This window comes from Botrytis sinoallii (genome assembly GCF_014898435.1).
Source record: "Botrytis sinoallii strain Bc 23 chromosome Unknown BSIN_006, whole genome shotgun sequence".
In the NCBI taxonomy this organism is placed as follows: Eukaryota; Fungi; Ascomycota; class Leotiomycetes; order Helotiales; family Sclerotiniaceae; genus Botrytis; species Botrytis sinoallii.
Genome location: NW_024066033.1, coordinates 2,686,380 through 2,711,265, shown reverse-complemented (window position 1 = coordinate 2,711,265; position 24,886 = coordinate 2,686,380). Strand labels below are relative to the sequence as shown.

The window sequence follows — 24,886 nt, the reverse complement described above, 5'->3', positions numbered from 1 at the left end:
GCTATCTATCTATCTATCTATCTATCTATCTATCTATTTATCTGTATATCGTGAGATTCGATTCGATTCGATGAGATGGAGTACATATACATATACATACATTTAAATGGCATCTTTAGTATTCGTAAAGAAATTGATTATCCCATCTATACTACCTAGTATTTCATATATCCATCCATACATATCCATACATATTCATACCCATATCCATATCCATTATTCTTATACACCTGTATATAGAAATCAATACTAAAATTGGAGTATCCCTGTACGCCCTACCCATATAAAAATTTCCATATATATAAATACACATATCCATCACGAACTCCTCAACCTCGACTCTCCACTTCCCATCCCCGTTCTCTCGACCGAGAATTCAAAAAGGCCCACCCCGGCCCCCTCCTTCCCCACCATACGTTCCTCCCACTCCTCCTCGTCCTCTCCCTCCTTCCCCAGATCCCCAGGTAACTCTCTCAATTCTCCTTGGACCTTCCAACTCCCCGTCATGCCTACTTGCTCCCAAACTTCTCCCCACAATCTCACCCATGAATCCGCATCATGGAGCCATCTCCCCTGTTCCCCCGTTCCACCTCCTTGTTTCCCCACCATGCACCCGACGAACAGGGCGCCCTCGGTGTTTTTGAGGAGTTTGACTATATTAGCGCAAACGAGGAGTTGTTGATCCCAGGTGAAGAGATGCATGAAGAGAGAAGCGTGGATGATGGAGAAGGAATGGATGTGGTTTCTGAAAGTGAGAGTGAAGAAATTGGGGTCGAGGATGTTAGCTGGAAGGAGGGTGAAGGATTGAGACGGGGATTGGGATTGGGGCGGAGAGGCATCAAGAAAGATTTTGTAGGAGGATTTTAGGAAGGAGGCGTTGTAGTCTGTGCCGTAGAGTTGGGAGGGAGGGATACGGGCATGGTGGGCAAGAGAACGCAGTCTAGATTGTGTTAGCTTAGCTTTGGTGGTGGATTTGTATTTCAGTATCGATTTGAATATGAATTTGGGGGCGAAAAGTAACGGTTGGAGAAGAATGTTTGGAGTAGTAAGTGGGTATGAGAAGAAGAGATGAGGTGAGAGATGATGGATCAAAAATGGAACAATGATAGATGAACATACTCCTGAGCAACACAACAACCGAGATCAAGAAAAAGAGCCGGTGGATTAGAAGGCGTAGATGGTGTGGAGAGAATCTCAACGATGCGGGGATAGAGTGGGTGGGTCAGTAGACGCAAGGTTAGGAAGGAAAAATTGCCGATGGAAGGGTAGGGGGTTTGATTCCAGAGGAGATCGCGCTATGTATAGATTGAGTGTCAGTTATTTAGACATTTTTTCTACGGGTAAGGTAGGTAGGTAGGTAGGTAGGTAGATATTTGTTCTAGATTTATCCCTTGTCTCTTCATGACATTTTTTTTTTTTTTTAGCTCTCTTTGGAGAAATGTCTCATTCTCTCACTCAAAACAGAATGAATTGAAAGACATGAAAGAAAAACCAGAAAGAAATAGGATAAAATGATAGGAATATATTCCTAGAAATCTTACATACCATTTTATACACATGCGCATCTACTTCCTCGGGAGGTATGTGACTATAATTCTCCAACAACTCACGTGCTTCCGGACCTAGACGTTTTCCAATGGTGGTATGATACCATGGTTTCGAAGTCGAATATTTATCGAATATAGGCGTTACTATTGAATTTGTCTTTGATTTTGATGTGAATAGAGGAAGACATGGAGACTTCGAGGTAGTTGTTGAAGGTGGTGGTGAAGGAGGAGGAGTACCGAAGTCGAAATGTGAGGAATGAGGGGAAAGAGGATCTTTCATCATGAATTCTTTGGTGTTTATGATAGCCATGAGATAGAGACACCTGATGACGGGATATATGTGGTGAGAGAGATGGTCCAGAGGGTGCAAATGATATAAATTTGGGTGAAATATTGTTGTAAAAAAGAAGGCGATTCAATCGATATGCCCAGGTGAATCGGATACTGAAAGAAATGAGGTTATTCACCCAAATGAATGAATAAATCAATATCTACTCGTAACTTATAGGTAAATCGGCGATAAAGATATACAAGTGAAACAAAACTCCGTTGGTGGGAAGTTATTTAGCATTTATCCCAAAGAAAATCCAAGGTTACAAATACATACAGAGAGAATAAGTGAGCGAGTGAGTGAGTGAGTGAGTGAGTACATACAATACATGCAATTCATTCATTCATGCATCCATTCAACCATTCATCTCTTGGAAGTTCTAGAAAGATTCCCAATCCAGCCAGATAGGACAGGGCTGAAAGTATATTATATACCTAGGTACATATAGGTACATATACGGAGAATATATAGAGGGACCTGTGTATTGGTAATAGGTATATATGTATCACCCAATCCTCTAGGACGGGATCTTTTTTTGCTTTTCAATACTTGCTTGCTACGATCTACCTGGATGATACCTACGATAGGTCAGTGTTAAATGATTGATTGGTAAGAGATTGCTGACTTGAAGTTAAATTTGTGCACATACAATATTAATTCTGAAGCAATGCTTTCCAGGACCCGTCGCTCTTACTGGCTGGTGCATTCTTTGTTTTTTCGAATATTCTTGGATTTCATCGCATTCGGTAAATGGTCAGGGCAGTGGGAGATCTGTTGTCGAGTGTGCACTGGACTTTTTGATGGGAGTTTGGTGATGTGAAAAGTAGGTAATGTTCATGCGAAGAAGTGGAGAACGGGCAATTTGTATGATGAATGGGTTTGATGGAGAGCTCGAGAGTGGTGTTGTGTCTGTGATAAAGAATGGAGGGTGGAAGTGGAAGAATCTACGAGGGAGGTCCACGTCGTCTACGATAGATGAAGATTGATATATGGATGGATGGATGAATGGATGGATGGATGGTACCGGTAGTACTTCGTGTGGATAAATGCTCTTGTACTGTATGCTTCGTAGTAGAATCGAGGGAAATGAATGAGACGGGACCGAAAGTTAAAAGAAAATGTATGAAGAAGTGGCTGATAGCTGTGGCTGATATCGTAAATAGCAATAAATATAAAATAACTTGTACGACTCAAGATAGAAGATAGAATATATACTTTGTAAAAGAGAAGCTTATTTTATTATTGCACACACTATCGATGAAAGCTTCACCGCGCATATCAATATTTAAACCCAAAGATAGAATAAAGGGGGAAAGATTGGCACTAGATGAGAGTGAGAGAAAGATGTACCGAGTACCTGTTCTTCTGTCTACTCCGTACAATATCCAAATACAAGATCTCCAAGGATGGGGCTGAGGCCGGAAATTATCTAAATCTCAAGTCCGCAGATCTAGCTCCTAGAATAATTACCAATTCGGCGCCCACAGAGTAGACATCTTATTATTAATGCTTGTCAATAAATTTCTAATCAATATTGGATACTGAAGCCTCACGACCAGTCTCGATATATTTACGCATAAAGGGAACTTGGAGATTTAAACCACTGCGATTCGATGGAAATGATATAAAGATGCGTACAGTCACTTGTGCCGTCGCAAACATTCCTTGATTCCCATCGCAATACATTAATCATGGAATTCATGGCCATTCAAACGACTCACGGCATGCATGGACGTTGCATGTAGAGCTGACATCCAGTCGCAATCTTGGGGATTCATCGTGTTGAAACGCATTGTCTTGGATGACACATGGCCATCATTATTCCTGATGCTGTTTTGACTCCAAATCCATTTCTTCTTCGTACCTAGAATGTGCGAACGTATGTGAATATATAAATACACCAAAAATATCAGAAGCAATAAGAATTTTGGAACTTTGAAAGCTAGGGTAAGCTTGTTTTTTTTGAAATTATATCATTGATCATATCAATCCACATCACCAAGCTTCAAATCGCGCAAGGTCCTGTGTCGGGAACGTCGTGGCATTGATTTACTTTTCCGTAGCTATTGCACATGATTTTCATGCTGCTTTTCCAGTATTCATATGATCACAACCCTCCTGATCAACATCCCGAAAACCACATGCACCCCTTGTACGATAAAGAACCCATTTAGAATTTGCTGAAAGACTTGACAGCCTTGCCAGTTCGGGGAAGGACACGGAGAACATTGAAACGGACCTGTTATAGTTATATTAGTTAAGTTCATCTTTTCTGCTTTGTGGGAATGAAATATAATCCATCAAGAGAAATCTGAGTGTTTGCGCAATTGATTACGTACGGTCTTGCTCAATGGTCTGCATTGTCCAACTGTGACTTGATCACCCTCCTCAACACGGAAAGCTGGGGAAACGTGGGCAGCGAGGTTCTTGTGTCTCTTCTCATATCTGGCGTATTTTGGGATGAAGTGGAGGTATTCTCTGCGGATGATGAGGGTACGGTGCATCTTGGTGGAAACAACAGTTCCGGTCAAGATACGACCACGGATAGAAACGAGACCGGTGAATGGGCACTTCTTGTCTGTTGAGAATTTCATGTTAGCATGGCGCTCGATTTCGATTCAAATTTCGCCATTCCCCCCATATTTCATTTCACCACTTGAAATCCTCCATCTCCCATCTCGAACAAATATGACCCAGCCTTCAATTTCCCGAGTCGCGTTGTTTAATTCCACCTCGATTCCAATAACCCGTAGAAAATTCCACATACCGATGTAGCTTCCCTCAATGGCGGTCTTTGGGGTTCTGAATCCCAATCCAACGTCCTTGTACCATCTGCGGCCACCCTTTCCAACCTTGCTGGACTTGGTCTTCGACTTAGAGTTAAGGAAGATGTGAGGTTGCTTTTGGAAAGCGCGCTCCGATTGTACGGTAAGTTCGGTGGCCATGGCTGCGAAATTTGGTCGATAGGTCGCAAATTCGTGGTGGTCGTCGATAGGAATGTCGATTGAAGGCTTCTGTAAATTTCCAATTTTTCTCGAAATGTGTGTGCCGCTAAGGTAATCGGCTAAGCGAGGATGCTCTTGTGAAGGTCATGTGATTGAATAAAAAATTATTATGAATATTCAAGTTGTGAATTATATTCCGAAGTTAAACCGAGTTTCTCGTTTGGATCAGAACGCGACTTGTTTGTTTACTTTGAATAATTTGGGGGTTGTTTCATTTTCGGCATAGCAACATTACGACAAGAGTTCTACCATTATTCCCCCAAACTTCATAACTAACATATAGGGAGTAATTTATGATACCTTGACATAATTGACATTCGACGACATTCGAAATGTCTTCCTTAGAGGAAGCCACACTTCCCGCGACTCGTCGCCCAAAATCAAGAAAATCATTATCCGCAATACCTGCAGATAAAGAAAATATGACGGCGGAACTTGGGGCTCTTACTGGGAAAAGAACACCAATCGAGAAGCCTGCAAAGAAGAAGAGGAGTAAGAGTATAGGTCCTGGCGGGCTAGATGCACTGAAAGATACTACTGGGAATCGTCGCAAGGTAAGCACCTCACAATGTGGGAGTCGAGAGCCTTGCTAAATACATGTATAGTCTCTGGCTACGATACCTCAACCACCTCCAAGATCCATCCTGAAACCTACTATGCCACCTCTTCGTGAGATTCCGGCGCATAACCCCAACAAAAAGTCGAATCCGAAAAAGGCCAAAACACCTTCACCACCACTTCCAGGCTCTGAATTGTTAATCGACTTTGGCGTTGACGCTGGATCAAAGGCTTCAGGCGCCGAAACGCTTGATGATCCATTCCATATCGAAATGCCGAAGACCAACAGTGATAATCGAGTCGCATTGCGAACGGAGGAACAGCAACAAGCTGCTGCTAGAGAGAGGGAAGAGAAGGAAAGAGCTGATATGCAGAAAGAAGTTAATGCCAGACGAGATGCTCGTCGAAAGTCTCTTGCTAATCGACGTGTTTCATTTGCGCCTGAAGCAACACTTCATACTTGGGATGTTGTTGTAGAATATCAAGATTCCACCACATCGTCCAATTCCACAAATTCCACCCGCCGGGCCTCAAATGTTACTGGGGACTCTGTCACTACCCCGCACCAACCAAATTCTGGACCACCTAGCTCAGACCCTTCGGAGCCTCCATCAACACCACCTGAACAAATCGAAGATGACACAGCAAATGGATCACCAGAACATCAACGCGACCTACATCAGAAGAAGCGCCGCAGAAGTTCTGTCATACCTCCTATGAATTTCAATGACCCCAACGATGCTTTCTCATCCAGTCCTTTGAGTGGGAGTTCCGTGGGCGCTGAAGATATCGAAGAGGATGAATTTGCTTCTAGTGATTCGGATGATGATGACGATGGGACCCGAATGACTGTGGATGGTGGAGAAACAACAAATATGTCAATGGCATCAGTTCAATCAGGCTTCAGCGTTGGTTCAGATACGATGCTGGAACAATCTTTAAGGCGAGCTGCAAACCAAGCTGGTACACCAGCAATGAGTTTCGATGAACAAGGAGATACCAAAATGAGTGAAGACAATGAGATCGTTGCATCCTTTGCTCCATGGGCGAAGAAAGCCCCTCTAGAATCACAAAAAGACCAAGAGAATGTAAATCCTTTCTCATCAGCAGCCAAATCTGATATTCAGCTAGATGCTGAACAATCAGATGGAGAAGAGATGACAATGGATATGGATATGACAAGTGCAGTTGGTAGAATCTTACCAGGGCAACAACGAGAAGATGATGAGCTTTCTATGGATGTCACCCGTGCTTTTGGTGGTATTATTCCCAACAATCAATCTGGAGCAAAACTCAATCCAGCAGGTCGTCGTCAAAGTACTCGTAGAATATCAGCAGGTGAAGAATCGGCATTCGGAGAACAGACCATGGACTTGACTAGTGCTATAGGTGGAATCCATGCAACTCAAGATGATGAGGAGGTTTCCGAAGATGAAGACATGAGCATGGATTTTACGTCGGCAATTGGTGGCGTACTATCACAGCCAGCTGCGGCCAAGAACAAGAGACGAGCATCCACGGCTTCAAAGGCAAAGTCAAGCCAAAACCGCGAAAGCTTGGATTCTGCGGCCGGTGATGAAACGATGGGAATGGATATGGATATGGACATGACTACTGCAGTGGGTCGTATCATACCTTCGACGAGGGATGAGACCGAGGAAATGGATATGGATATGGATGTGACAGTTGGTATGGAAATGACAAAGGCTTTAGGTGGTATTCTACCGCGATTGAATGCTGGAGATCGAAATCAAGCCAAGAAGATTATGGAAATGGAAACAGATCTTGGTAGTTCACCATTCCGAGTAGATGTCCCCGCCAATTCTCCACCAAAGCCCATTAATCACAATGCTTTGACTGTGGCACCAGAAACTGGCAGCCCAAGCTTCACAGCCGGATTCAAAGGAAAGGGTCTTCGTAGAAGCATGGAGCGAATCTCTACAACGCCCAAGTCTACACCTAATTCGAAGATGTTAACGCCAGTCAAGAAACCTACTACGCCACAAAAACAGCTCACTCCACAACCTGCTCAACCATCTCATCCTGGCAAAACTCCACCATCCAAGAACATTCTCATGCGCACAGGATCACCAAAGAGACTTTTCAAGCCTGATCTTAGAGAATCGTCTTCTACTCCTCGTACAGCTTCAAGTAAACAACAAACACCCAATAAATTATTCAAGCAAGATAGCAATACAGGCCTTGCAACACCCAATTTTATTCTAACACCGCAAAAACGATTATCTACTGGCATTGGTCTCGATAGAGTTGGACTGGGGTCACCAAAAGTTGCTGCATTGTTGGACCGACGTGGATCGATTGGAGAACAGGCACGATCATTCACACCTATCCAGCCAGCGGATTTGAATCGTGGTGTACGATTCCAAGATCCTCGCATTATGGAAGCGGAAGTTGACAGAGAGAGAGAATTAGAAGAAGATAGAGAAAATGGTCGTAAGATAATGGAGCGTGAAGCGGATCAAGGTGAAGGAGAAGAAAAAGACGCCACTTTGAACCTCAAAGAAATGATCAGCAGTCTAACCCCTAAGAAGAAGTCAATGAAAGGCCGCAAGAGTTTGCATGCCGGTGCCGCGATTGGACTTTTGGGCAAACGACCCGCTGAGTTAGATGAGGATGATTCAGATTCAGATGAGAGTGGTATGAAGCGACTGAGAAATCATCAGGGCAGTCCTGTAAAGAACGTCCATCTCCAAGGGCCACCCACCAAGGAACAAACAACTACTGGTCGCCTAACTCGGTCAAGCCGAAAGAGTATAGAAGATTCGACAGTTCCTTCGATCACTCCTACTCTCAATACTTCGCCTATCAAGGACACGATCACCACACCACGTGATCAAGGACGTTTCAAAGATGCAGAAGCCAATTTGACTGAGCCTGTGGCAATTCCGTTCCAGGAGACAGAGCCAGTTGAATATCCAAAATTGCCCGAGGAATCCCTGGACAATGAACGCATACAGTTGCAGGATTTCTTAAACATGACAAGTATTCGATTCATGGAACTGACAACTACCAAACGAAGGCACACAATCGCACCAAAACGATCTAGTGATGGACCGATAAGAAATCGACTGTCGGATCAAACCAAGGTTTCTCTTGAAGATTGTGTTGCTGCGGGTGCTGCTACCATTCCTATGCTTGAGTTATTTCAACATGTAAGTTATCCACACGAATTCTTTTTGATAGCGTATGGCCATACTGACACACTTAGGCTTGTCATGAACTTAAAAAGTATATATCAGATGGCCGAAAAACAGTTCGCGAGATCGAGAGTGAAACCTTTGAGGAGAATCCCCCACTCTTCCGTGAATATATTTCTGCGCCGCCGGATATGAAGGTTGTCATGGATAATCAACTCAAGAATGTCAAGACGCATTCCCGTCTTCTCAGTAAAGGCATGTGGTATGATTGGCGATCAACGTTACTTGAGACTGTTAAGGATGAACTCGTAAGAAGTGCTGAAGGCATGATCAATGATGAAGAAATCCTTGACAAACAACAAGCACTGCTAGACGCTGTGCTTCCAAAGATGATTAAACGCGCTCAGCAACTCCAACATGAAGAGACCAACCTGAAGACTGCTGCTGAAGAAATTGCAAGCTGTGATCCTGAAGAGCTCAGTGAAGCTCGACAGCAGCTGATCACTGTTGAAGCTGATGTTGATGCAAAAAGGCACATGATTGAGGAATTGAAGAAACAGCTTCAAGCAAAGGAAATTGAGATTGAAGCTGGCACCTCAAAAAAGGAAACATATCTGGAAGAAATTCGTGAAGCGGAAAAGATTCGAGAGGAGTGCCGAGGTTGGAGTTCGAGCGAGCTTAGTAACCTTAAAGGTATATATTAGTTCCTGATCATAATCTATTGATGTCGCTAACAATTTTTTTTTATAGCAAAAGTGGATGCTCTCGAAAAGAAGCATGGTTGGACTATCACTGGTGTCTCTGGGACAACGACTTCGATGACTTATCGAAAAGAGATTGAACTTGTTTTCGACGCAGCTGCATTCAAGTCAAAAGCTTCGAGCAAGACTACAAAGCCAGCAAATTCAAGAATCGATCTTTGGTACATCGCCGCCAATCGAGAATACAATCCATTAACCCTCACCCCCGAAAAGGAATTTCTCCTCCAATGCATCCGTGATCACGTTCGAGGATTACCACAATCAGAAACCGAAATCAAGACTCTGCTCAATTCTGTTAGCGTCGCTTGGAACAAAGCAGCAAGAGTAGTGGATGATATTTATCTTCTAAATATAGTTTGCCCGACTGTTGTCACCAAAACATCAGATAACTCTATCCTCGTCAAATCGAAGTTATTAATTGCGGCTCTTAATACAAAGGTCGAATTAGCTTTCAGTCTCATTAGTCACAGCACAGACGAAGGATTTGATGTGGAGATTTCCCCAGTTGCAAAAGTAATTTATGGAGAAAGGTTTAATGAACCGAAGATGAGGGAGTTTCTTCTTAATCGACTCGGCAATTATGCTAAGGAGAAGGGAGATGGAACTAATGTTTCTTGGGGCTCAGCGGTAGCTGAGTTAGGGGATAAATTATTGGCGAGGGGAAGAAAGTAAGATGTATAGGATGGAGATATTGTGTCCTAAGTTTTGATTCAGCGATGGTTATTTAGTCTTGATGAGTTTAATGATGATTATGAAATGGGGATTTGATATCCATGGAGTAAGGGGTTAATGTTTATGTGGCAGCGTAGGGTATTTGATAGGATTTTAAGAATGGAAGTTAGATGTTTAGTCTTTGTTTTTGATTAATTCTTGTCTATTTATCATGAAAGATATGACTCTACCAGATGACTCTACCTAGCCTTTGTACCATTCTGATGATTGACTTGCATTTCTCTCTCGTGAAATTCAAGCTTTGTATCACATAGGTTCACCAGTGGGTGCATGGATTGACGGGACACTTTCCAACTTTCGAAAATTTTAACAAATTTGTTCTTTAATCATTTGATATAAGAATTTATATCTTGATTGTTTTGGTTCCAATGAATGATCATAAGAATTCTTAAGATATAGAATTTGACATAGTAAGAGACATTCACAAGTCCATTCTTGTGGTGTTCCATCAGTCTGTACACCCACTGGTGGTTCACTCAGCAAATGGAGATTCACCGCCTTTGTGCTTGCGGATAAAAGTGGTTTGATGAATATTGATGCACACCTGGAAGAAATGGTGACTGACTACAACTTACAATATACTGCTTTTAGATTTTAGATTCCGTATTTATTGTGTAATTGTTTATGTTCTACTACATATATTTTAGTCTATAGCTACCGAATATCAATGCATAGACTCTCGCTGGCGTCACAGCGACGCGAACCCTTGTTCAATCAAACGTCATAATTTATATACCTAGTAATATCCAATCCTAGCATAACAAACAGCTGAACCCAAACCTCCACAATATATATGGTATCATTCCGAAGCTGAATATATTCTCAATTCAATCTTCCTTTCGTCTTCATTGAATTCGATTCATCATGCAAATCATCAATATCCTTTCTCTGACATTCCTCCTGTCTAACGTCAATGCCTTATATCTCTCAGCTGAACAACATCCGCTCACACCACCATCTTCCCCCTTACTACCACCATCCCGAATACAATCGATTCCTCAACCTCTTATCGGTTTCGGAACATGGAATCTAAATCTCTCTCCTGAGAATACAACTGAAGCCGTCGCGTACGCAATTGAAATTGGTTATCGACAAATTGATTGTGCGGCTGCGTATGGGAATGAAGTGGCGGTAGGACAAGGAATTAAAGATGGATTGAAGAGAGCTGGCTTAAAGAGAGAGGATATTTGGGTGACGAGTAAACTTTGGAATGATCGGTATGTCGTTATCATCATTTTATCTCTCACGTGGTTGTATGAGTTGGGAATGATTGATTGAGGGTTATCTTGGTAGAAGGTTAACTAATTGTTTGATGAAATAGTCATGGAAGTTATGAAAATGTGGAAAGGGGGTTAAATCAAACTCTTCGAGATCTAGATCTCGAGTATCTGGATTTATATCTCATACATTGGCCTATTGGCTTCTCATCTAATGGAACCAAGAATCCCGACCACGTTCAGGTTTGTCTTGATTTTCTCCACGTCCTCGAATTCCAACTCACACGGGATAGACCTACAAATCCATGATTTCCCTCCCCAAATCTCGTGTGCTCAATATCGGGGTATCCAATTTCTCCCCGCTCCAACTCAAAAATGTCGTGTCGACTGGTACGATGCCATATACGCATCAAATGGAACTCCATCCCTATCTGCAACAATCAGCGTGGGTAGCGACGCATAAAGCTCTCGGTATTAAAATGACAGCTTATTCTCCATTGGGAAATACTAATCCGACTTATCATTCATCTCCTTCCCCAGCACTCTCATCATCTTCTTCGTGGACATCATGGACATCCCTCTTCCGCCTCACCTCAAAATCAAAAGCCCCACCTCTCCTCCAAAACCCCATTCTCCTCGACATCGCCGAACAAAGAAATTGTTCCCCAGCTCAGGTAGCACTGAAATGGAATATGGGGAGGGGCGTTAGTGTGATTCCGAAAAGTAGCCATGAGGAATGGATTAAGGAGAATTTGCACGCGGAGGAGTGTGAGTTGACGCATGCGGATTTGACAAAGTTGAGGTTTGTGGGGAGGAAATGGTTGAGTAGGTTCAATAATCCCGGGGAGGAATGGGGAGTGACACTTTTTGAGGGATTGGAGGGAGTTTAGAGATTAAGGGATTTAGGGATTTAGTGGGTGTTGAGAGGAGAGGGGGAATGGTAGGAAGTACAGTAATTGGGATTTTTTCGGAAGGTGTTGGGATTTGATCTGTGTTTATGGTTTACAAATGGGTTTAAGTAATGGGTCTGGGAATTGAATTTGGTCATCTAAATGTGTTGTTTCTTGATGAAGGGGAGGGAATATGGGTACATGCTCAACAGTACATGAAAAGGTTATGAGCCACAGCGAAACTTTCGTCAAGGCCACCGCAACTCTACACAGGAAGTACGCAAATGACTCGGGTACCTGCAGACTCTTGCACAGCCCTTTTCTACATCGTGTGTAGATCCAATTTTACTATTTCCCAATCCATCAAAGAGTTTTCGAATACTCAGGAGACTCGAGTCTTCGTTAGTATAGTAGACTTGCCATTGACTATTCGTCTATCTATGAGGGAGAGGCAGAAAAGCTCACATATATAATCATCATTCCATATCCTCGTATACCTGAGCCCGAGTCCACGAAGAAGTCTTCCTAGCGAGAAGTGATTTATTGAACATGATCTGAGAGAATGGTATATTAATATTTATCCTCTGGGCGCACTCACTCACTCGCTCGCTCGCTCCCTATATCTGAGAATTCGACGCGTCCTCGGTGAAAGTTTACCATGTAATTTCTATTCCCTGGTACGAGTTGATGATAATCCAGAAGATCGTCACAACTGCCTACCTAGATACCGAGAGCCAAACCCATAAAAGTAAGCCTAGTCGACTCCAAGATGGGTACATTATACTAGCTCGATCTTGGCATGTGAAGGGGTCATAGTATCCCAAGTATTCGGGAACGGGTGCTGACTTTAACTTATACTATACCATATCTACGATTGCGTTCTTGAAAATCGTGGGATTTTGGAGGACAAGTTGAGTTGTTTATGATGGATTTTGTATCTCGTTCCTATACTATTTGGCTACTCTGAGATGCAAGATCTACATAGATTTGCTGGGCCTTTCTTTGGAATGCAGAGACTTTGTTGATACCGGTGGTCTGAAGTTACATTGTTGAGAATTGATTTTATACGTGATGATCATTTTTGTCAATAAGAAAAAGGGTCATCGAAAGGAATCTATTTCCTCTAGAGGTTGAAGGTGGGTAAGGATGACAAGTTGACAAATTGACATGGAGGCGGGGAGACGGGGCGAGTAGGCCTACGATGAAAGAGTCAAATACAATCTGAAGGTTCAATGAACCAGTAAAACTCTTTCTAGAAAGAGAAGAGGGGCAAACCAAAGGCTTCGAAAGTCAAATCTCGAAAGTTCTGAAATCTTCATATGTGGCAACGCCTGCGCTAGTTGACATCGTGAAGTGCCTCATTTTTGTACATTACTCTTCCTCCCCCCTGTAGTCTAATCGTTAAGCAGTGAAGTTGAGATAGTAAACACTACTCTTATGATACTAACAAGCAAATTATACATGATCACATTGTGGATGGAGAAACTAGGAGCCCAAGCTCGGCAAAATCGAGACTCTTGTAAAAAATACTATTACTTTAAAATGGAATGAAAAATCAGGAAAGTATGGAAAATTGTATGAATTAGAAAGCAGTCATTATTTATAAGTTTTCAATACTTTCATATAGATTTTATTCAGAAAGATTGATGATTTAAGTTGATAGGGAGTTTGGAAGATGTGGTAACTTTCTGGCGTGCTAGTTTTTTCGTCCACCGTGTGATGATCTTTACAATGATCCCTCTTACCAGTACCCACATTTGCCTAGTTCGGTACGTATTAACCTTAATGCTAGCGCTGGGAGGAAGTGCCTCGTATCTCGTATGTCGTATTGACCCCCCCGATAGGGTTAAACGAACAAAGTTATCCACTTATACCTACTCACTTCTTCACATTCTACTCAATATCTCGTGCAGCATTGCAAATTATGCAGGAAATCACTTACCTTGCTGTAATTTCCTCAACGGAAAATATCATCATCAATATCGCTTTATCAAAGTTCAATGCTCGTATCAGATACGACGGTAGTCGCGATGGTTCATGTATATAAACATTCAATTCATCGCCTGGAAGAATATTCACTCATCACACTTTCTTCTTCTCCATTCCCCAGAACAAATCATCTTCTCGCCGTCGAGCTGAAAAAAACACAATGACATCTCCGTGTAATATCTCTGCTATCCCCTATCCAGATTTACCCGGTGCTTCATTTCTCTCTGGAACAGCAGTACCAGTTCTAAACTATACCGCCTCAATCTTACCACTCAACCAAGGCTCCGCTGTCAATATCACTTCACTCGATTTCTGTAATGTAACACTGACATATACGCATCCGGGTCAGAATGATACTATCAATGTCAAAATCTTCCTGCCTTCATCTTCATCGTGGAATGGTCGATTTATGGGAACAGGCGGTGGTGGATTTGATACCGGGGCCATCGACACTTCTATGACTCCTCCGGTGTCTGAAGGCTACGTTGCAGCTGGCACAGATGGGGGACACTGTGTTGGCAACGATATTACCAATCCCACTGCATTTTATGCCAGCGATTGGGCGCACGTGTCACCTGGAAATGTCAATCTTTATTTACTTCAAGATTTTGCTTCGGTTGCCTTGAATGATATGACGATCATTGGAAAGTCTGTTGCAGCTTCTTATTACTGAAGAAATCCAGATTACTCATATTGGAATGGCTGTTCGACAGGTGGGAGACAGGGTATGATGATGGCTCAACGCTACCCAGAAGGGTACGATGGAATCCTAGCCGGTGCGCCCGGCATCAATTGGGCAAACTTTGTCCCCGCTATGTACTGGCCTCAATTTACCATGAACCAACTCGGAGTGTATCCCAGTGCGTGTGAAATGGACGCGATTACCGCTGCCGGCATCCAGGCGTGCGATGGCCTGGATGGTATTGCAGATGGTATCTTGAGTACACCCAAACTCTGCAATTTTCACGCCAATTCCACAGTCAGGAGAAAGGTCAGCTGCGCAGATGGAAGTGCATTGACGATTTCCGCGGAAGCAGCCATGGTGGCTCAAGCGGCTTGGGATGGTCCCCGAGACGAGGATGGAAGTTTCCTGTGGTACGGATTGAATCCTTCGAGTCCTCTCGGCCTCGGGACCGCCCTCACGATTTGCGCCGACGGAAATTCAAACTGCACAGGCTGGCCCGTTCCATTCGGGCCCGAATGGATCAGTCTCTTTGTTGTGAAAAATGCATCGTTTGCGCTTGACAATGTCACCCAGCACGAATTTGCACGGCTCATACGTTCATCTGTCGAACAATATGCATCGATCATCGGAACGGCGGATCCCGATCTCTCGACATTCAAAGCAACGGGAGGGAAGATTCTCATGTGGCACGGTTTGTCGGACGAAATCGTTCCTCCACCTGGAACCGAAAAGTACTATCGCGAAGTCGAGCAGAGGGATCTGAATGTGCGAGATTATTATCGACTATTTGAAGCGCCGGGTGTGCAGCATTGCTCTGGGGGGAATGGACCGTTTCCGACGGATTTGATGGGGGCTTTGATTAAGTGGGTTGAGGAGGGCGTGGCGCCCGAAGTTGTGGAGGCCAGAATCGCTGCGACGGGTAATGCGACGGAGATTGTGAGGCAGTTGTGCCAGTATCCGTTGGTGCAGAAGTATGTCGGTGGGGATTCTAATGTGGCGAGCTCGTTTGTGTGTAGTTTGGAGTTTTGATGAGGGTGTTGGGTTGGGTTGTAGAGGTGAGATGGGGGTTGAGATATTTGGTGAGGTGATTTGGTGAGATGATGTTGATGTTGATGTTGATGTTGATGTTGATGTTGATGTTTGATGTTGGATACTGGATGCTGGATGTTGGATACTGGAAAAGATAAGCCTTTCGATTCGATGTAATGAATTCCATTGTACTTTAATCTGCCACTATTTATTATTACTTCTTTAGACACACATATATATACTTTATTTATACAATATAATACAAAAGTCTTGATTTACATCTCGAGCCAAATGATCATCTTGATGAAATCTCCCTTCCTCTTGTGTATAGTAATCATTAGGCGTTACTATCTACCTATCTATCTAGGTAGCTTACTTCCATCCCACACTTCCCTCAAAATCCTCACTCATATCTATTCCATACACCAGAATCCATTCAAACCTACCAAATAAATATCTCCCCTCCATTCCAGAAATCCACGTGATCATACCCATCACCGAAGCCTTCGGCCCATCCAAGTAACAATAGGTACCTTCACCTCCCGCCCCCTTCCCCCTTCCACCCAACCCGAAACTCTCGGCCCGACCACCACCCAATATCAATACATCCATGCGAACCCAAACCATCAACCGGGAATAAAAATAAAAAGTTTTCTTATTCCCAGACGATGTAATTCTTTTACAAAATTGGTTTAAATGTGCTGGTGAACGAGGAAGGTGAAGTATTTTTGAGATGTGCAACAAAAGATTTCTTGGGAGAGGGAGCCAATGAGAGGGAGGTAACGTGATGATGGGGGTTTGGTGTTTATGATGAGTAATTGCACTGGCTGGGTATTGGGTATTGGGATGTTCTGGATGGGTAGGTGTATGGTTGATATTCATATAGCAATAATGTAAATCCAGGTGGGTACTCGATGATGGGAATAAAGGAGTAAAAGATCGATATCTGGGTTTGGGATGGATGTGATATACGTATCTAACCTTGGAAGTATGGAATACTGATGCTGTGTTTTTTGGCTCTGGGATTTGCGTGTCATATCACTTCACGTTGGATTCATATTAATGGTTTATTGTTTGTATGGGTGGAACTTGTAGAATGGGTTACTTTGGATGATGGTTTATATATGCGTTTATTGTATATAGATAGGTAGATGGATTGTATGGAGATTTCTTGGATGGAGGGTACTCAGATGAGGTTGATTGTAAGATTATACTATCTTGACTTCACTTCAAGCTGGTGATATTATTCTTTGGTGAAGAGCGGTGTTTATGGAACTGCTTGCTTGGGTCTACCTACTTGATACTGGATTTTGGGTCACAAGTTATATGATATTGATGTCGGCGAGAGGTTGGATGGAAATGAGAAGGGAGGATGGACATAGGGAGGATGAAAGGACTGGTAGATGGACTTTATGATCACCTTCTTTGGAAGTTCTCTTGTAGTTTATATTTGAAGATATAAATTTGGGAATACCAAGGTCGGCACCGACATCAACATCAAGCATCAACGTCAAGTTCGACGTTGATATCAATTTTGAAGTAACTTTGAATTAACTTCACTCTACACCTTCACTCTACGCCTTCACTCTACGCCTTCATCCTTCACTTATCATCATCAAATTCTCAACCTTGAACCTCTCACTTCCACTTTCCTATATTCCATTCTCTGCTGTCAATCCATCTCGCTGCCGAGGTACCTTGGTGGTCTAAGAATCCCTTCGAAGCTTCCATCAAAGACTCATGATATTCACTCCAGATACCTTGCAAATTTGAATGAAAATTTGAATGAAAATTTCATCCATTGCACTGCCTCCCCAATCTTACCGCCCTCAACAGAATTTTCTATTGGTGATATCTTCAACATAATTCACTATCAACGATTGCGCCATCTTTCTGCCACACCCAGTTTCCACAAAACAAAGACAAATTCACTTGATATCTCACACGCGCCGCGTCTATCGGAAAGACGCCAGAGAAACAAGGTTGGGAGAAAGAAAACTTGCTCAATCTCATTTCCCAACAGACGCCGACAAGGCATTCTCCATCACTTTCACCCGTTTCCCCTCACTTTTTCCCTCATTTTCCAATCATTCACTTGTAAGCTGCAGAGAAAATTTTCCCCTCCGAAGTGATCTAGCGCACCGAGATGGATTCCAAATTAACTTAAATACTTCCACATCCCCCGCACCCTTTCTGATTTCCTTTTTTCTCGACACGAATCTCCTCCAGACTGGAGTTTGTTCTCTTCTTTGCAGATCCGCCACCTGCATTGAATTGAACTTACTCCATGTCTTGGACCAACATCTCAATCATTAAAGTGCCCCTTGGATCTTTTTTATTCTTCAATTGACTTGTTCTTCGCCATCCCCTCCTCCGCTCCCTTCTTCTTCCCTTCTCTTTGTCGGATATCAACAACCTTCACCATTTCATCTTGGTCTCTTTCGTGTAGTGCCTGCTGCACGAGAGTGTCCTCTTTGGTATTGGTTCAACATTTTAATCATTGAGTGCCTCCGCCTACCGATCTCAATCATTCTTTTGTTCCTCATTATCCTTCAACACCTTCTTGTTTGTCGATACCTTCTTCTTCATCTCAATCTGCCTTTCAATTGTAGTGCCTGCTGCAAGCGATTGACCATTTTGACCTGATCCTACATTTCAATCATTGAGTACCTCTATCCATCGATCTCAATCATTCATTTGTTCCTGGTATCCTCAACTTCTTCGATAACGAGCGTTCTCTAGAAGGACTTTATCAACCTTTCTGGTGTAGCGCCAACTGCAACTGAAAATGATTTACTTCGTCTCTTGAACAATCGTTATCTCCTCTCTCAATCGACCAAACCACTCGATCGAGCCTCGTCAGATTTCGACCTTGAAGGTTCTGTGTAGCGCCAACTGCATAGAATTAACAACTCCACTTCTGTCGACTCGCTCATCTTGTGGACCCCTGGTCACCTTTAACCTTACTTGCGATTCGGACTTTAGGATTGTCTTTTCTTTGTAGCGGCCGTTGCAAAGGATAGACACGTTTTTTCGTCTCGACCTTCATCACTTGTTCGGTACTTCGACAATACAAAGCCAGCTACCCTTTGTACTCACCACGCTGGTCCTTTCAATACCACCACCGGCGACCCATTCGCACTATTCTCGTCTGCGTCTGGTCTTCTTCACCCTTTTCCGACTGTCCTTGTGTAAGTTTTTCCTCGATGCAGTCTTACCTGAATAACATCACTAACTACAAACAGATTTTTCTTTTCGTGTGCTTGTTCTGATTACGATCAACTCTGACCCGTTCGAGTTTTGGTGAGTTGTCAACTTGACTACGTTGTCGATCACCAAGATACTAACACCCATTGCAGAATCGATTTGTCCTTTCCTTTTGCGTGCTTCTTCTGGTTACGATCGACTCTGTCCCCGTTCGAGTTTCGGTAAGTCATCAAGTTGAACACGTCGTCGCACCACCAACATGCTAACACACCTTGTAGAATTGTTATCTCCTTCCTCCTTTCCTTTCGGTTTTTCCTTTCGGTCTTTCCTTTCTCGACAATATTGTTATCATTTTTATCCGGTTCGACAAATATCTTTTATTATTCTTATCGCAAGAAGTATGTATTTTCCATCATTCTCATTCCTCCCTTCACCTCTTACCTTGACCAATTCTAACCTCAAACAACAGGTTTTCGCAGTTCGGAATGGTGTGGTTGCAGGTGTGATGAACTGGTTGGGCGGAAACCCACATCTTCATGATCCACCTCTCCACTTACCATGTCTTCGCCTTCCTCTGTTGATTCTACCAAACTTTGTTGTTGATCCTTATACGATCTCCCTCGATGAACCATACGTCCAGTGCGGAGGTTCTTCGTTTCGCAGAGCTGTACGTCCCGGTCGCCGATGGCACGACAGGATGCAGTTTCTGACGGGAGATCAGGTCGAGTAATAGTCAGGACGGTGTAAATATAGCAGGCTGCGTCGGCAGGAAGCTTGAGAGCCCCCTGACTTCCTTCTCACTGACCATCGATTGCCTGAGGAAAACACCAGGACGGCAGGCACACCCGAGAGGGTACGTGACCGACTTAGCCTAATGGGACTCAGGAAGACGCGGGACGTCCCCCGTTGTCTTTCAAAGCAAATATTACAACCGAGTGAGGTTTTATTAATGGGTACGGGATCGACGTTGGCTGGTGATGGTGAGTTGGTTGGTGACTGTTGATGTGGTGGGACGGTTTGGCTGGGGAGTCTGAGGTGGGGGTTGGTGTGGTGGTTGGGGTGGTGGTTGAAGTTTCGAGGCTGCGGCCCTTCTTGTATTCGGGGTCAGCTGTGTTTTCAGGCCTGGTGGGCTGGAGTTGACTTCGGTCAAGGAAACATGGCAGAAGTTCAATTTGCTTTTGGGCAATTGAAGGTTGGTGGTGTTTGAGTAGAAGGTAAAAGTCAGAAAAACCCAAAAACATTCGAAAAACGAAACCTCAAAAAAACACGAAAAACAACAAACACAAAAAAACTCGAAAAACGAAAAAACACCAAAAAAAGGAAAAAGTCAGGCTTGACTTGTACGAAAAGTCCGCTTTGGTGACGGCCGAGGAGGGTTTCTTGTGGAGGAACAGCTTGACTTGAATATTGTAATAACAATTTTGTACAAGTACCTTGATTTCCCTTGTGAATGCATTTGATGAACATGACATGTCTTGTGATTTCCACCAACCTTTCTTCTGATTCATTTCTCTCTTTTTGTATTTACTAATATCATTGATATCACTTGAGAAAGTTCCAATCATATTCCCGACTTTGAGATTCTAATAACTCTAATAAAGCGGGAATGCTTTAATGAAATAGTAAATCGAATTCTGATATGGATACGAGTATACCCATCCATCACCATTGATGTGATTGACTTTGAAGTAGAAGAATCCACAACCACGTGGCACAACATCACACCATCACACCATACCATACCACTTCTCTCTACTCGTAGTTGAGTTGCATACCTACTTACCTATTCATCTAGTAAGTACATATTCCCTCCATTTCCTACACTAACTTCTTCCTACCTACCAGTAAATCACTTCGTTCACCTCATTCACCTCGTTCACCTCGTTCACCACAGCAAACACAACCTTATCGCAAATCAACCCACGATAATAATTGATTTCTACAACTCCCATCCCATCCCGTTCTCTTCCACAAAAACCCCAAGGCAGTGAGAGTAAGTACAGTACACCAGGTGGGATTGATTACCTAGAAGCTGGAGGTGATATTGATGTTGATGTTGAAAAATCGATGGCTCGGGTTCTCGGGTGGGGTGGCTCGAGGGTGAATAGGCTCTACGTAACCGAAAAAAGCAGCGGAAATTGACCATTATTCAAAAGAACTTTAACAACTAAGATCTCTTCTCAATATAATATCCAATAATACAAATACTCGTTATCAATATGAAAAAGACACAAATTTTCGTTTAATTTTTTCAAATTTTAATATTTCATTTGAAATGAATTTATAATCTATTAAAAAAGATCTTTGAAAGGGTACTCAATTTGCGCCGCTTTTTTCGGTTACGTAGAGATAGGTTAGACGCACCGCCGCATTTTATGATTTTTAGGTTACTCCTCCGTTGGTAGGGTAGGGTAGGTTAAGGTTAAGGTAAGGTTATGTAAGGGTACATAAGATAAGGGTACATAAGAGTATATTCCGCCAGCCCAGCCCAGCCCAGCTCACATTTTGAACATCGAAATCGAAGCACCAGTGAACTTCAAGTCTTGAGAATTGAATCTTTTTGGATGTGAATGTGAATGCGAACGTTGGATTTCGAATTGTTCGCTGTGGGTTTGGGTGCAGGGCTGGTTGGATGGGTGGTTTTTATGGTTATGTAGGTTTTCTTGCGATATTGATACGGATATCGATATTGAATATCGAATATTGTGTTGTAGAGAGATGGTAGGGTACGTAAGGTAGGTTGTGGAGATCGGCAGGTATGATTGCACTGCTGCTGCTGGAGGGATAGTTTGCATAGTTCTATGTGGTTTACGCGTCTAAGAATGATTTGATGTGATGGAAACAAAAAGGGCGCGGAAATATCATGGATGGATGGATGAAGACCAAGCAAAACGCAAAAGACGAAAGGAGATGAGGGAAAATATGTGTATCGAAAGAAAGATGCACTTCCATCATGCCCTGCATGTCGAACATGCCAGTGACCCAAAGATTGGGTGGACCGGGATAGTGTCTAGTTGGAATGATTTACGCGTCGCGCGTCTGAAATCCTTCCAGCTGACAGTGGCCGGTATCTTGGTCACCATCTGGATTAGAGTACATGGAGGTGAGAATACCCAGTGTCTTTATATCGACTTTTATTTGCAGCTGGGTCGTTGCGTCGACTTTTTCGACCGCTGAGACAACTGGTACTGCTCGTACCGTATTGCCCGCTTGCGTTGGAGCTACCGTTTGTGTTTTTGCTCTTCTCTTTATTGTGCGGGGCTTGAAACGTATTTGAATCTTCAACGCCCAAATCGTTTGAACCTCCGCGGTAGTCTTATTTACCTTTTTATTCTTCGCTTGCAGATCTGACTCGATTCTAACTCTAATACTGTTATGCGTTAGCTTGATATTTTCTATAAGGTATGTATCAATATCTAGAAAGAAAGCATTTATCTCCTCCTCAATATCTTTGTTATCAACCCCATTATGTTCCAATATCGCTCTGAAAAGGTCTCGGGTTCCTTTCCACATTTTGGAGAGGACAATCCTTGACTTCACGTCGCAAGCGATCCTTGTCTCATCATTTTTCCCGTTCGGGAATGAAAGCTTTGAAAATTGTCTACGAGCTTCAATATCATGAAGCTTCATCTCTATCAACTGCCAATCTTCAGTATCTATCTCAGCGTCTCCACTTCCATTTTTCTCCATCTTGTTGAGGACTGTACTTCATATCATCCATGTCGACTATCATCTCGTCCATCTCATAGAATGTAGCTCAAATCGGAATAAATCATTCCGAGAAATTCGTCAACTCGAGCGCCTTTTTCTTTATAGTGACCTGTTGGAAATGATCGCTCCGATACCGAAACATCAGGAGCTCCTATTACTACCTAGTATGTTTCAGTAATAATGCAGAGGGTCTTCATCAAATTATTTCACGCTACTTTGAAGGATACAGGGCTTTGGCTTATGATGTAACATGTTATAGTGCAATCTTTCATGTAGTTATATAGTGATACTTCCAAATCACACAGTGCTTTGTTGTATTCCAAAGGAAGGAAGGGATTTGTCTTTGGTGATGTTATTGATAGTAGTTGAGTAATACACACCTTTAAGCTTCTCTATTTCAGAAACCAAAATTCTCCAATTCCGCATGATCGTCAGTTCCCTGGTAAAGTCTCCTGTCTGGAAAAGCTGCTTCTTGAACTTAAAGTTCGGACCTCGAATGACCTTTCCGTCTCCCCAAAATTCAGCCATCGTTTAGACTATGCGGAATCCATTTGTAGGAAGGAGCTCAATATGATCTAGTTTGAGAGCGAGAGCCACACGTGCGCTACTCAATAGCTGGAGCTGGAGCTTCTCGATATCGACCCGCTGTGGCGGACCAGAAGGTTCACTTTCATATCCGGAAAAAATCCATGGATAGCAAGAACGCGAAATTGGAACGTAGTACAGATGTGCAATTGCTTCAGGCCATCGTGGTTCGCTACGAATTGCTCCACTATTCGACGGAGGATCTTCATTGTCTTGCTTTGTGCTCTCGGGATTAGATGTGCACGCGGAAAAGCTAATGATATCTTTTCTATGTGCGGCATGCTTGTCCCATTGTGAGAACATTGTATTCTAGATCATGCGTGATTACGCAGTACGGTTGATAAATTGCCCATACATGACTAATACTCTACTCGTGGTCGATTTGACTGCGTCGCATTCTGGTCGATTTGACTGCTGTCGAATGCGACGTATTCTGAGGGGTGATTGTTGCCTCGGTTGAATATAAGACTTATAGAAGTAAAGCGGGTTCGTCCGCTAATGCCTCTACATTTAAGTATTCCAGGGGTAGAAAATCTAAGGAAAGTAGGATTTATTTTAAAGGGAGAGCGAAAAATACGTCTAGGGGATAGAGATTCTTTCGAGTAGTAGGTACCTATAACTTACTGTCTTGGAGAAGTCGAGGTGTGGGTTTTTTGAGAATATTCAAATTGATGGGATGGTATGATATAATACAGATAAGTACGAGGAGCTAGAAGATGAGAAGTTATACTTCCATGTACCTAGTTTGTATGTATCTTGAGATTTTTGCGAAGTTATCGAGATGGTCTGCTTGCAGATGGGGTCGAGGAATACTCGGTGATGGTGATGGTGGAGTGATCTGCGGATGGGAATAACTGATCGAGGCTCAAATTAAAGAGCTCAGAGGTGAGATGTTAGAGAGGGAAGATAATATGCGCATGGAAGCTGGATGACAAGGTCCGTAGCGAATACTTCAGATGCACTGCACTATACCGGGGTGTTGAAGAACTGGAGTAGTGCTCGTGACATGACTTATCATCTGTATGTGGTAGCCCTGTCGAGTTTTCCTTGGCAACTTGGAGGTGAGAGGAGGTAACGAGGCGTTCGAGATATTTCCTTCGAGGCGAGTGAATGTGCGAGATTGTATCTGTCGACGGTATTTTTCCTATACAGAAGTTGTGTATCATGGTCAAGTGGTGTGGCTTTTATATGGGATGGAAAAGAGATCTGTTTAGCCGTGAAGGAGAAGTGAAGAGGCAGATAATATCAATGATCGCCAAGTGATTGCATTGGTCCAGATGATATGTGAAAGACATGAGTCTTTAGATCTGCTATTCCTTAGTTCTCGATTCAACGCGGTTGTCATGTGATGTGTATTTCTTTCTTAAGGACACAAAGCAAAGATATCGCAATTGATGGCAATGAAAAATATTCTTCAACTATCCTAGAGAGATCATCGTTAAAACTATCATAGATAGGGACTGTAGGATCTGGTACAACAA

General features: G+C 43.0%; 7 protein-coding genes across 7 annotated transcripts; 4 read left to right on the top strand and 3 right to left on the bottom strand.

Moving 5' to 3' along the window:
• Positions 1 to 318: 318 nt before the first annotated feature.
• EAF02_004492 (uncharacterized protein) lies at positions 319 to 3,141 on the bottom strand (the record flags this gene model as incomplete). The annotated part of the gene is made up of 4 exons (XM_038900540.1): positions 2,528 to 3,141; positions 1,546 to 2,456; positions 1,120 to 1,295; positions 319 to 940 (listed from the first exon to the last, which is right to left on the bottom strand). The coding sequence occupies exons 2-4, from the start codon at positions 1,855 to 1,857 to the stop codon at positions 319 to 321; spliced, it is 1,110 nt and encodes a 369-aa protein (XP_038760247.1). The 5' UTR covers positions 1,858 to 2,456; positions 2,528 to 3,141.
• A 907-nt stretch (positions 3,142 to 4,048) lies between these two features.
• EAF02_004491 (uncharacterized protein) lies at positions 4,049 to 4,823 on the bottom strand (the record flags this gene model as incomplete). The annotated part of the gene is made up of 3 exons (XM_038900539.1): positions 4,049 to 4,117; positions 4,218 to 4,456; positions 4,646 to 4,823. The coding sequence occupies 3 exons, from the start codon at positions 4,821 to 4,823 to the stop codon at positions 4,049 to 4,051; spliced, it is 486 nt and encodes a 161-aa protein (XP_038760246.1).
• A 319-nt stretch (positions 4,824 to 5,142) lies between these two features.
• EAF02_004490 (uncharacterized protein) lies at positions 5,143 to 10,269 on the top strand. The gene is made up of 4 exons (XM_038900538.1): positions 5,143 to 5,437; positions 5,489 to 8,614; positions 8,671 to 9,292; positions 9,350 to 10,269. Exons 1-4 carry the CDS (start codon positions 5,216 to 5,218, stop codon positions 10,030 to 10,032), a joined length of 4,653 nt encoding a protein of 1,550 aa, XP_038760245.1. The 5' UTR covers positions 5,143 to 5,215; the 3' UTR covers positions 10,033 to 10,269.
• A 687-nt stretch (positions 10,270 to 10,956) lies between these two features.
• EAF02_004489 (uncharacterized protein) lies at positions 10,957 to 12,199 on the top strand (the record flags this gene model as incomplete). The annotated part of the gene is made up of 3 exons (XM_038900537.1): positions 10,957 to 11,309; positions 11,414 to 11,552; positions 11,603 to 12,199. The coding sequence occupies 3 exons, from the start codon at positions 10,957 to 10,959 to the stop codon at positions 12,197 to 12,199; spliced, it is 1,089 nt and encodes a 362-aa protein (XP_038760244.1).
• Positions 12,200 to 14,348: 2,149 nt separating this feature from the next.
• Positions 14,349 to 14,861, top strand: EAF02_004488 (uncharacterized protein; the record flags this gene model as incomplete). Its single annotated transcript, XM_038900536.1, has 1 exon — positions 14,349 to 14,861. One exon carries the CDS (start codon positions 14,349 to 14,351, stop codon positions 14,859 to 14,861), a length of 513 nt encoding a protein of 170 aa, XP_038760243.1.
• A 57-nt stretch (positions 14,862 to 14,918) lies between these two features.
• On the top strand, positions 14,919 to 15,902 carry EAF02_004487 (uncharacterized protein; the record flags this gene model as incomplete). The annotated part of the gene is made up of 1 exon (XM_038900535.1): positions 14,919 to 15,902. The coding sequence occupies one exon, from the start codon at positions 14,919 to 14,921 to the stop codon at positions 15,900 to 15,902; it is 984 nt and encodes a 327-aa protein (XP_038760242.1).
• Positions 15,903 to 22,133: 6,231 nt separating this feature from the next.
• Positions 22,134 to 22,799, bottom strand: EAF02_004486 (uncharacterized protein; the record flags this gene model as incomplete). The annotated part of the gene is made up of 1 exon (XM_038900534.1): positions 22,134 to 22,799. The coding sequence occupies one exon, from the start codon at positions 22,797 to 22,799 to the stop codon at positions 22,134 to 22,136; it is 666 nt and encodes a 221-aa protein (XP_038760241.1).
• Positions 22,800 to 24,886: the final 2,087 nt, after the last annotated feature.

Excerpts from the sequence above, each read along its gene's own strand:
- EAF02_004490 (XM_038900538.1), top strand. The coding sequence starts at position 5,216 with ATGTCTTCCTTAGAGGAAGCCACACTTCCCGCGACTCGTCGCCCAAAA. Across the intron at positions 8,615-8,670 it reads TGCTTGAGTTATTTCAACAT|GCTTGTCATGAACTTAAAAA; the intron begins GTAAGTTATCCA and ends TGACACACTTAG. Across the intron at positions 9,293-9,349 it reads CGAGCTTAGTAACCTTAAAG|CAAAAGTGGATGCTCTCGAA; the intron begins GTATATATTAGT and ends TTTTTTTTATAG.